The sequence below is a fragment of the Megalobrama amblycephala genome, linkage group LG2 (assembly GCF_018812025.1).
Source record: "Megalobrama amblycephala isolate DHTTF-2021 linkage group LG2, ASM1881202v1, whole genome shotgun sequence".
Taxonomy (NCBI): Eukaryota; Metazoa; Chordata; class Actinopteri; order Cypriniformes; family Xenocyprididae; genus Megalobrama; species Megalobrama amblycephala.
In genome coordinates, this window is record NC_063045.1 from 22,301,061 (window position 1) to 22,313,869 (window position 12,809).

Consider the following 12,809-nt stretch of genomic DNA (forward strand, 5'->3'; position numbering starts at 1 on the left):
TTTTAGATTTAGTCTGACAGCTTTCTGTCCCTCCATTGAAAATGTATGTACGGTGCACTGTCCATGTCCAGAAAGGTAATAAAAACATCATCAAAGTAGTCCATGTGACATCAGTGGGTTAGTTAGAAGTTTTTGAAGCATCTAAAATACATTTTGGTCCAAAAATAACAAAAACTGCGACTTTATTCAGTATTGTCTTCTCTTCCAGGTCTATGTATATTCACAGTGACGCTGCTTCTTCTTCTTCTATGGCGGTTGGCATCCAGCTTATTGGTGCATTACCGCCCCCTTCTGCTCCGGACAGTGACGCTGCTGACGTGTTATCTAGTGCACCCGAGCTTCGTTTACAGTCTGAGGGATACGCACGCTGTATTCAAGCTATTCTACATTGTTTGTATTTTGGTATTGCTATATTTTTTAAAATGGTGTGTAGGTGTGCATGTCGCGGACTCGTGGATGTCCTAATCGCGTCACAGTCCAGAGCAGAAGGGGGCGGTAATGCACCAATAAGCTGGATGCCAACCGCCGTAGAAGAAGAAGAAGCAGCGTCACTGTGGATATACACAGACCCGGAAGAGAAGACAATGCTGAATAAAGTCGTAGTTTTTGTTATTTTTGGACCAAAATGTATTTTCAATGCTTCAAAAACTTCTAACTAACCCACTGATGTCACATGGACTACTTTGATGATGTTTTTATTACCTTTCTGGACATGGACAGTGCACCGTACAAACACTTTCAATGGAGGGACAGAAAGCTCTCAGACTAAATCTAAAATATCTTAAACTGTGTTCCGAAGATGAACGGAGGTCTTACAGGTGTGGAACGACATGAGGGTGAGTCATTAATGACATGATTTTCATTTTTGGGTGAACTAACCTTTTAAAAGGCCAGGGAAATGCTAAGAGAAATTTAAAAAAAAGCTGCTTCTTTTAATCAGTCAGTTAAAGGGATTCTTGTACTCCTGTGTTAGTCAGTTTGAATCATTCTAACCAATTGCTGAATCAGCCTGTCATTATTCCTTTTCATGATTCACACAAACCAATTTGCAATTTGTGAGTAAAAATTTTGGATGACCCATCTAGACCACATTAGCATTTGTGAAAGTGTTCATGCATTCATGTAACACATTTGAATCGCAATAAACAACCCCTATTCTGACATTCATGCTGTTCAATGGGGGTCATCTATCTTAGAATGTCAGAACAGTATGAGGTTCCCCAATGAATATTCCAGATAATGGGAAAAATTCCCATGGCTGAATTCACTGTGCAATGAACGGGAACAGAAGAGCACCGCTGTGGGATTTCATCGGGACAAACGTGGAGTGATGCCAACTTTGGCGCCTCTCTTTCCAGAAAAGGCAGTGTACTGAAGTGACTGCGAGGGGTTTACATCGTTTGTCTGTCCCTTTTTATCGCATTTCCAATCTTCTGATGCCAAGCTCATAAAAGCTCCACTCCAGGGCAGCGGGCACGGACCCAGATATTGATGTTGGCCGTCTAATAAATCACCAGGGAGATTTGGACTCGTCATCAACCTGCTTATAAAAACTAGGAAGCTGTATTTCACTTTCCCTTACATCTCTGCTAAAAAGCTTTGAATTTTGTTGTTCCTAAGCAGAGTGATCCTGTCTATCTCATAGAAAAGTCATATATCAAATGGACAAATGTCTTGAAAATGGGTTGATATAAGAGAGTGACATATTTCATTTCTATCTGACTCAAAACCAGCTGAACTGTTGATGGATTTTGAAATATCCTAATACTTTTCATTTGCAGTGCTGTTAAAGACTTTTCCCCTGAGACGTTCATCACAAATTTGCAGAGAAGAAAGTAATCTAGGTCAGGCGTCTTCAGTAGATATGGATGCAATTTTTTATATCTTAATTTTCTATATACATTGTTTTGGGAAGGTTAGTTTATGGTAAATAATAAATAAAAAATAAAACCTACAAATAACCAATAAATAGCATTCTGTATAGGTTCTCTCTGTCATAAAAAAACTTAAAAGGTTAATTTTGGCTACAAAAAGAAGAGAACATTCCTGGAATGTTATTTTTTGGTACAAAAAAAAAAAAAAAAAAAAAAACTGATTAAGAACCGTATGCTAACGTTTTTAAGGCATCATTGGCTTCACTCATGCCTCTTTCTTTTATTTCTCTAGGTGGAATCTGCATCGCTCAGTCCCTGAAGATCCCTCATGACCACAAGCAGGCTGATTTTGACAAGATTATCCGACAGCTGCTGGAGACACGTCATGCCCGGGCAGTCATTATTTTTGCTTACGACGAAGATATTCGGTAAGCTGTTGACAGCATTGCCAGCCGAGGAAGAGGAAGCAGAAATTGCAAGAATAAATTCAATTTTCAAACAATTAATTGCTCCCTTTTGAGCTCCAAAAATAACAATGTAAAAGTTCTTGATGACAAGAAGTCAATACTCTACTGGCCTGAAAGCTATTACTTAGATAAAACTCAAGGGTGCACTTCAGGGGTTTATATCATGTTTGCTGGATAAGCTCAGCCGCTAGGGGTATTGATTAATGACATCAACATGTCATCAATCAGCCAACTGATTCAAAATTGCTATTTTGTATTTTATTCTCAATAGCAATTCAATCTGGATGCTATTACAATTGCTCTCCTGAAGAGTCACAGAGGGCCTCAATGTCATGGTAATGGTTCTATGTGTGGGAATGTTCGCAGGGGGATCCTTAATGCCAGTAAAAGAGCGGATCAAGTGGGCCATTTCCTGTGGATTGGGTCGGATAGCTGGGGAGCCAAGAACAGCCCTATTCAAGGCCTCGAGGATGCCGCCGTTGGCGCTGTCACCATCCTGCCAAAAAGAGCCACTATTTATGGTAAGATTGCAGCATGATTGATTGTTTTTTGGGGACGATTATGCTAATGATATCCAGGGAACACCAACATCTCTCATTGTTGTGTGACACAGACCAGTAGACTGGCTTCATGTGGACTCAGTGATTCTGGTGATGGGGTGCCGAGTCTTATTCTTCAAGTGTCAAAATTTCTCACAATTCAAATGTCAGAATTCTAAATGTAAGTCTGGGCTGTACATTTAGAGTTGTTTCAGGCAGTTTATGTGTTGATTTAGACTTTAAGAATTCAATTAAGATTTTTTTTTCGCTGTTTTTGTTAAACACTTCCATTCAAATGTTTGAGGTCAGTAAGATCTTTTAATATTTTTTGAAGTAAGTTTTTTTTTTTTTTTTTTTTATGCTCACAAAAGGTGCATCTATAAAAATCACAGCTGAATTTTCAACATCGTTACTCCAGTCTTCAGTGTCACATGATCCTTCAGAAACATTCTAATATGCTGATTTGCTGCTCAAGAAACATTTATCAATGTTTAAAAAAACAGTTGAGCTGCTTCATATTTTTGTGGAAACTGATTCTTTGATGAATAGAAAGATGAAAATAACTTTTATCTGAAATTGAAATCTTTTGTGACTATAAATAAAAGTGTTAATTCCATGGAAGGTGCCGTGGAAACTTTTTATAACATCATTATTATTTCTTTTTGCTACTTTTCAAATAGGTTTCATTTCAGATTTGATAGATTTATCCTTGTCTCATAAACTATTAACAAAACAGTTGAAACAATGATAAACTCTTTCAATATTTATAGTGTGAAAATTATTAATATAACTTTTTAGACAAATTATGACTCTAGTTGTGGCGATATTTCCATTTTTTGTGTGTATATATATATATATATATATATATATATATATATATATATATATATATATATGAAAATATTATTTTGTTGTGTATGTTTAGGATACACACACACACACACACACACACACACACACACACACACACACACACACAAAAAAAAAAAATTGACAAAGTAGTTAGACATTTTATTTAAAAATTGTGGAAAGTGTCATGTCCAACACAGGATGTTATTACTGTAGTGGAAATGGCACTCTGGTAGAAATTTTGGTGTGGTCACGTTAGCAAATTTTGTTGAAAATTTCAGGTAACCAACTTGAACCCATTGCGAATTCTGTGTGGGGAAATCATTCACCTTCATGCAAAATTCCAAATTGCACAGATTCCTATTGAAATGACTGGATTTCGTCCAAAGATTGAGGAAAATGTACACATGTATACACAGTGGATATATTTTTTTAGATCAAATTAAACTAATGAGAGCGTGGAAAGTATAAATTCATTCCACAAGCCCAGAAGATCCCACAGTTGAAGAAACACCCTATTTTTATTTGATTGCACAAGCAAAGTTCTTTGGAGCTTGCAATGTATTCCGGTTCAGAGTAATGTCAGGTTGAATAGATGGAAGGAACATCGCTCTAATAATAGAAAATCATCTCCCCGGTGTCTTCGAAACTGTGTCACGTTTGATAGCGATGGGGCCTGGTGCGCGTGGAGACAGAACTGAGCACAACAGTGTCTAAAGGCTTCCGAGCAGATTCGTTTTGTTCACTGGAGATTGTGAACCCAGCCAGAGGCCTGGACACAGACTGACCCAGCTGGCAAGCTTTTCCATCTAGCCCTGCCATGGGGTTGATCTCAGTGCCAGATTAATAAATGAAAGGCCCAATGGTGTTATATTTTGTGGCAGACATAAACTAATGATATAATGAGCACTGTGGATGGAAGGGACATGTATGGAGAGATGAATCCTCTATGGAGAAAAAAGCCTTGAGGTGCAAAACTCTCCATGACAAAGAAACTTCTTGTTGTTGTTGCATTAAAGGAATAATTCACAATATTTTAACTCAACTGTGAATGAGATTTGTGAGATTTAAAATAAATAAATAAATAAAATAACAGCTCTTTTCTTCACACCAAACTATCATTCGACTTCAAAACACTTTGTATGTAGTGCCATAAATTGTTATTGTTAACTAAAAATATAAAAAATATTTTTCAAAACTAAAATAGTTGAAATAAAATAAAATGAAATGAAATATACATATTAGATGATAAACTTAAACATTTTATTTAATTTAGCTGCCAGGACAACCTTTCAAATTTTTATTTAAGTTGAAGTATTAAAATTAAAAACTTAATAGAAATACTGTTTTAAAAAACCTCATACTGTTATATTTGTGTTAATATTTTGAATTACATGTTATTTTTATATTTGTGACCCGATCTGGCGAAATGAGTCGGAAGTCGCAACGTTCTATTTTAAGATATGGGCCAATAATGTGGAAAAACAATGAAAAAATCTTTTTTTTTTTCTTTTTTTTTTAAGCTAATTTCAAAGAACAGACTTTCAAAAATAATCTCCCAAAGTTTCGTAGTCCAGATAATTGAGTAAAGGTATTTAAATGGCTATTAAATTTGACATGGTTTTACTAAATTCGCTGGACGCCCCTAACTTCTCAACTCCTCTCATCACTTATGAGCATTTCCCGGTATCCCCTGAAACGTCATTATCTCTGCTCTACAAATATGGTGTTACACGTTGTATAGAACCAATCAAAAAGCTTAGAAATGTAAACACACTGATTTTTAACAATGGGAAGCCCCGTTTCGACTGACAGGCACGCGATCGGTCCAGCCATCCTCCTGTCAGACTAGCGCGCCTTATAAAATAAAACTCCCATTTGCGTGTCTCTCTTTAAAAGCCAATAAAAATTGAATCCATATAGGTAGCACAAAAATTATTTTTGCATACAAAACCAAAGACTTTAAACTTTCATATCAAGCCTCCAACATGCTTCTGTTGCGTTGTTTTCACCCTCTAATGAGTCTGAATAATATGCGTTTACAACAAAAATAGCACAGCAGCTAACTGAATACAAGTATGTATTTCACGTGCTCATAACTTCATGAAAAATGCACAGATCATAAAAAATGGCACATCAATATTTAAAGCAGATTCTCAATATTAAAATGAATCCGAAATCAATATAATATATTGCGTTGATCACAAGATATTACTCACGAAATTATTTAACATACTTGGCTAAAAACATGTCTCTCATCTCTCCGGGATGCAGTGTGTATCCAATGTTCCCGGACCCATCCATGTTCGTTTTCCAACGTGGAATAACACAAAATAGATATCATTTTAAAGCTTAGAATCTCATCTTTTTAATGCATCTAACCATTTTGAAAAACTCCTAACGAGTGCTGAGAAGCACCTCTAAACCGGAGTTTACCGCCCGTTGGCGCCACCTGGCTGCGGAAAAAATGAACAACAATTTTTCAAACTATTCTTTATAATATCACCACGAAATTTGAACCAGATGCAGCTCACATATAGGAGAGCATCACCAAAAAAGAATTTGTTAGCGATCTTATTGTGTTCCTGAGTTATTCCATGTCAAATAAAAAAAAGAAAAATTATTTTTTTTAAAAATTATATATATTTTTGTCTTTTATCAGCTGTTTCTCAGCAAGAAAATGTCCAAATGTAATGTAATTTATATATTCTTAAAATTTAAAATGTTTTCTAACAAATGATACCTACCTTTTGACTCTCCTTGCTAGAGTTTTGGAGTTATGAGTCTACTTTTGTGTGTGTCGCTCAGAGAAAAAAAAAAAAAAAAAAAAAGAAAGAACTCTAAAAAAGCCTTCAGGTCTTAAAGGGTTAATTCAAATAAATACTTTAAAATAATTTGAGCTTCAGCCTGGTTTAATAGCATTTATATATATATATATATATATATTTATTTATATTTATATATATAAATGTCTTTGGTCAAATTAAGCTGTAAAATAAATCGTTTATCCCTTTAAATGCAATGGATTTTGAAAGATATCAACAAAAAAACGGGCAAAAAACTTTAAAAGCGATTTTCTCAGGTTTTCAATTGGAAAAAGAGGGCAGACGACCATAATTAAAATGGGTATATCTTTAAAACCATTCAAGATTTGACTTTGACTAGGATATCATTTTAAAGCTTATTGTCTCATCTTTCCATTGATACCAAAATTTCAATTTTGAAATTTGGGTCACTGTGACTCATTTTGCTGGATCAGGTCACATTTTGTTTTCATTTTAGTTAAAGTTTTAGTAGTGTTTTTGTTGTTTTTATGTGTGCATAGTTTGTAAGTTTTTGTTTATTTTTAGTTATTTTAGTACTTCAACTTACTAAATGAAAATGAGAAATGTTGCCTTGGCAACTACACTGTATAAAAAATGTTGGTTTAACTTAAAAAAAAGGTAAGTTACCTGGTTGCCATAAAATTTTGAGTTCACTGAAATTAAAAATTTGAGTTAATACAATGAAGGCGATTGGTTTAATCAACAGAAACTCAAAATATTATGTTATCTGAACCACATTAATTATCTAAGTTGATCTGACAAAAGAAAAAAGGTTGTGATAAATCATAAAAAAATATTTTTTGCAGTGTAGCTGATATAAAATTTTTTAAGTTTTGTTATATTTCATTTTATTTCAGTTAATGTTTATTTTATTTCAGTGGTTTTAGTTAAAACTAACCCCTTTAAAATAATAATAATAATAATAATAATCATAATAATAATAATAATATAACGTGTCATTTGTATTTTTGCCCTTATATGGGAAATAGGAGAGTGCAAATTCTACATAATATCTATTTTATTGTTAGAGAGAGAGAGAGAGAGAGAGAGAGAGATGATGTGTGCAAATGGTGACAAAATGTATGTGTATGTATTTGAACAAACAATGCTGTAATAAAAATGCTTTCTGCTTGGAAGAAAAAATACTCTCAGTCTCAACCATCTCCAGCTTATCTTGTGTTTAAACAAGTGGTTTTCCGTTCTGGAAAATGCTATCCTTGATAATTCCATATTTACATCTTCACTCCGCCCGCCAGTTAATCCGTGTGATGCAACTCTGCAAATCTAAATTGTGTCACATAGTGCAATGCATTTTCCAGGTATCCACCATGTTATGATAGCATCTCTCTGCTTGTGCGGTTTGCCATTTGCTGATAAGTGTGTCGAGCGGTGCTTTGCCGGGTCGAGCAATTGCCCCTGCATTTCACAGCACTGATGGAACAATTTGAAAGGCACTCGTCAGGGAAAGCACCACACTTACAGCTTTATTGTGCTCTTCGAAAAAGACCTGTGAAAACAATTGAATGTAGTGTTGCCACAAACTGCAGTCAAATCAGGAGTTTGTCTTACCACAGGCACCCCTGCAAGAACAGGTGCTGGCAAGAAATTCACAACTCCATGGTTTTCGTTCACCTTTCCTTTTTTTGAAGTGAAACGATGTTGTCTTTGTGGATAGACATGAAGCTGGAAGCAATTCAGATGGTTGTCTTTGATCTGATGAGTGTTGGTGTACAGAACCTGATGTTCTGAAGTGTCATGTTTTTATTTATGCCACACAGAAGACTAAACATGCCGCCTAGACAAAACAAGCTATGATTTAACTAGAGGTGTCGGCACGCATATAAAAACATATATTCTAAGAGTTTATTTTATTGTGGCCATGTTACAATGACAAAAAATGCAGTTAGTCATGGGAAGCAGAGACTTCAAGACCAAGAAGCTTCTGCCAACCAATTGCATCAGCAGTAAACTGAATGAATGTACAAGCGATAAGCAATAATCCTCCTATAGCTAACACCCACTTAACTGGCGTTTGGCAAATCGGTTAGGGCTACTGGGCAAAAGTTACATCACCTATTTAATATTCATGAACCAAGCTGAAAAGGTGTATACTGCGCACCTACCACTTTATTTATTTATTTATTTATTTATTTATTTATTTATTTATCTTATGTCCCTGAGTTTAACCTTCATGTTCCTATTAACATTGTCTGGTATTTTGGGTATATATATAAAATATAAAAATATAAAAATAAAATCTAATTAAAAATATTAATAAATACTAAATAACACTAACACTAGTATACATAATTGATACTCAAAACTTAAAAAATTACTAAAGCTTTTCCATGAAGTTGACATGCATGTTTTAGAAAGGTGTTGCTGTCCATTTGAACTATATTGATTAATAACTGTGCTGTTGTTAAGGGGGTTTTATTTAATTGCTACATGGTTGCTAAGCTGTATGTGTTGCTCAGATCACTAACCCTCGGTATGCCCAATAGTAATAATGATTCTTGCCTTAGGAAACACTACTAATGTTCTGTACCTGTCGTCCCCAGATAAAAGCATGTATCATGAACCTTGAACATTGTTTATAATCCATCCTTGTCAAATTAGAAAAAAGTTGGACGGTGCTTGAGGCCTTTCAAAGCATAAACAGAACCTGAGGGTTAAGTTAATATCCCATCTTAACTTGAATTATTGCTATGAAACCATCACAGGCTAAAACACCCCCGTAGCTGTGCAGTGCAATAGCCACTCGTTCACCAGTCAGGTAACTTGTGGTGAAATCTAGCTGGCAGCCTGTCAGCAAAGATATCTCTTCACCAATAGTCCAAGTGCTCCAATGTGACGAGCACTTAGGAAATAGCCTAGAGATGCTAGAGTATGATGCAAGGTTAATCAGAGAAATGTCAGTCCTACAGTTTAGCTACTAGAATATATAATGGTTTTAGAGTTTTCCAATAACAGTGCACAGCCTTTAAACCTGTGGTCAACAGGTCTTGCTTAAGGAACCCAAATTTTACCCAGCGAGCAAACATATTAGCAAACTTGTGTAAAGAAGCCAGGTGTTATATTTTCTTTTACCTTGCAAAGTTGTGCTAATAGTTTTCCATGATCCATCAAACTGTGGCCATGTTGTATGAATTTGTTCTATCATTTTATGGCACGCTCACACTATAGGACTACCTGAATCTCTTTGGTGCTCGCACTACACAACAAGGCTTTTGTTATCACACACACTACAAGATCTTTTGGCGATAATATCAAACACATCGCACACAGCGTTTGTGGCAGGGGTTTTGTCGTAGACTTGGAAATCTGTGAGAGCAAAATCCAGCCAAAAGTCGTGTAGTGTGAGCTTGCCTTTAGTTAAATCATGGCCAAGTTATACTAATTACATCCATTGTTTTAGTTCAATCATGGCCAGCTGTACAAATTTATTCGATCATTTTAGTTACATTAAGGACATGTTACTAATTCGTTGTATTGTTTTAGTTGCGGGAATAAATTCTGAAATTGTGGCCACATTATCTTGTTAGGTTTTGTCATGTTTTGTTATCTTTGATATTTTAAATATATGATAACAAGGTTAGCATTTGCATAATTATCATAACTTACATGCAAGTCATTGTTGAATCATGACTTACCACTAAAGAGCTACTCTAAACTACATTCGCCTCACAAAAAGAAAGAGGCCGAACTTTTCATACATCAAACTTTCTCCACCTGCTGCTACTCGGACGTTAGCATATGAGCTAGCAGGAATCTGACATTCTTGGCCCAGCCCGTAATTGGATCAAACTGTGCACAAAGCGGTTCCTCTCGGCCTTATCATGTGGCATTTCAGTCTCTTGGTTTAGTTTTAATTTGGCCATTAGACTCACAGCTGGTGCCCAGGCCTCTGCTGTGACCTCCGACTGGGTTTGTTTGTTTGGGTGCTTATTGTGTTATGTAGTAGATGGCTCTCTAACAGCAGGGAGCCTGGAATTGTCACTCCAGGATTTCTGATTATGACCCTAAACTCACAGTGACAACCCTTTCACCATCACCACCATCACAAAATACCATTACAAGAGCTAGATTGAAAGGATTGAGACCGTTGCCATTCATGATAGCTTTGATAGGAACACTTACTTAGCAGCAATACTCGTATAAACCTTTTTTTTTTAATGGTATGGATTTTTTTCTTCTTTAACAACATCATGAAATTGCTTGACAGATGCATTTTTCATTCATGTGTTAATATTTTACTTGTTAAAACAGGATGTTTTGGTGAGAAATATATTATAGCCCCTTCCCTTTTTTTCTAAATAGCCAATAGCCTTTAATTTACACAGCTATGAGCCATGATTTGCTACTTACTATTACTAGTCAGCAGAAGTTGGTATTAGGGGTAGGACATTTTCATTTTATAGAGATGTAATTTGATTGGACAAAAATTTTGTATGATGAGTCATCAGTAAGGCTGTAAATTTTAAATGCACATACACCGTAAACAATAATATAAATAAAACAAAGATTATTAGAGTATGTGGTAACACTTTAGAATACTGGTCCGTCATTAATAAGTAGCTATGCAGGAAGTAATGCAGAACTAATGAGTAGTACTACATTAACACTTTAGCTATTACTATTAACTAATATAGAAACAAGCTTAACTAATTAGTAAGTGATATCAAATTTAGAAGATAGTTCCTTATTAGCTAATCAATAATTACCTATTGAGATTACCATCATTAATAACTATTAACTAGGGGTGTGACGAGACAGGTAGCTCACGAGACGAGACTCGAGATTGAGTTCACGAGATGAGACAAGATTTTTACACAATATTTTTAATAAATCCTCAATGGCGAAATACATGACTAGAAAAAATATTCTGCAGGTGTATTTTAAAATGTTTTAACTAATCATCTTGTAATGAATGTCATTTCAGTTCTACTTTCTGAGACTGAATTATCATATGCAGTAACAGACAACAATACTCAAACACTGTAAAAGGTTTTGCCACTAACTCAACTGACTGACTTCTCTTCTGTATGATTTCAGTCTCTTCAGACCTTCCTGTACATGATTTATGAGCTTCTACAACTTTTGACCTCCTAACTGAACTCCTTTCCACAAACTTATCATAGAAATAAAAACAGTATAAATAAAAATGGTAACACTATACAATAAGGTCTCATTTATTAACATTAATGTATTAAGCAACATCAACTAACAATGAGCAATTACAATGAGCAATCTTAATCGCACTCTCTCAATATTCAAAGTGAAAATAGGACAAAATTTTTCTTTGATACAGAGCTAAGAGATGGTTACAACTACACTGCCCAGCCTAAAATAGCTTTCATATTGAGATTATATTTGTATTCATCTGGGAGCCGCTTTCAAAATGCGGGGTATTGAAATCGCGTTTGAATGCGCCCTTGCGTTTACTTTCACTTTCGTGATCGCGTGTACTCTGTAAATATGGAGTGAATTAAATGCTTTTTATTTAAATACAAAGCAAAACGATAGTGGAGGCGTAATATAAACATAGCAGTGGCATATTCTTTCCTAATCATCCTAACCACTCTGTCAATGGCAATATCACAAGACTACTTTTCGCCTTGACGAGAAATCTCATCGCATTTTAGTCTTGCGAGATCTCGTGACACCCCTACTATTAACCAAAGGACAAATTGTAAAGAACATTATTGTGTCTGAGACGTAATCAGTCATCATTTTTACTCTGAATATAGTCATAAAATGCATCATTAATTACTCAAGTGTTACCTAGTCACTATGCAGGAACTACTAGTGATCAGGACCTTTATTTTAAAGTGAAAAACATCTTTTTGACTTTAAAATAATGGTCCAAATCACTAGTAGTTCTTGAAGAATGACTAGGTACTTGAGTAATTAGTGATGCATTTTATGACCACGTTGAGTGTAAAAAAAAAAGGACAATCTTCAAGAACTACTAGTGATCTGGACTATTATTTTAAAGTGAAAAAGATGTTTTAGTAATAATTAGTAATTCTTTATAATTTGTCATAGTTACCTATTAGTTATTAATGATGCCAATCTCATTCTCTATTTATTGATTAGCTAATAAGGAACTATGTTAGTCCTAAATTTGATATTACTTACTGATTAGTTAAGCTTGTTTCTATATTAGTTAATAGTAGTAGCTGAAGTGTTAATGTAATACTACTCATTAGTCCTGCATTACTTCCTGCATAGTTACTTATTAATGGCGGACCA

The 12,809-nt window shown here is 35.0% G+C and overlaps 1 protein-coding gene across 3 annotated transcripts in view; it reads left to right on the forward strand.

Moving 5' to 3' along the window:
• Positions 1-12,809, forward strand: part of LOC125253180 (metabotropic glutamate receptor 7) — a 259,076-nt gene that overhangs the window by 109,187 nt on the left and 137,080 nt on the right. For all 3 annotated transcript variants that reach the window (XM_048167016.1, XM_048167007.1, XM_048167024.1), the window contains exons 3-4: positions 2,167-2,302; positions 2,708-2,862. In XM_048167016.1, coding sequence (XP_048022973.1) covers positions 2,167-2,302; positions 2,708-2,862 — 291 coding nt within the window. The remainder of the gene's footprint in view (positions 1-2,166; positions 2,303-2,707; positions 2,863-12,809) is intronic.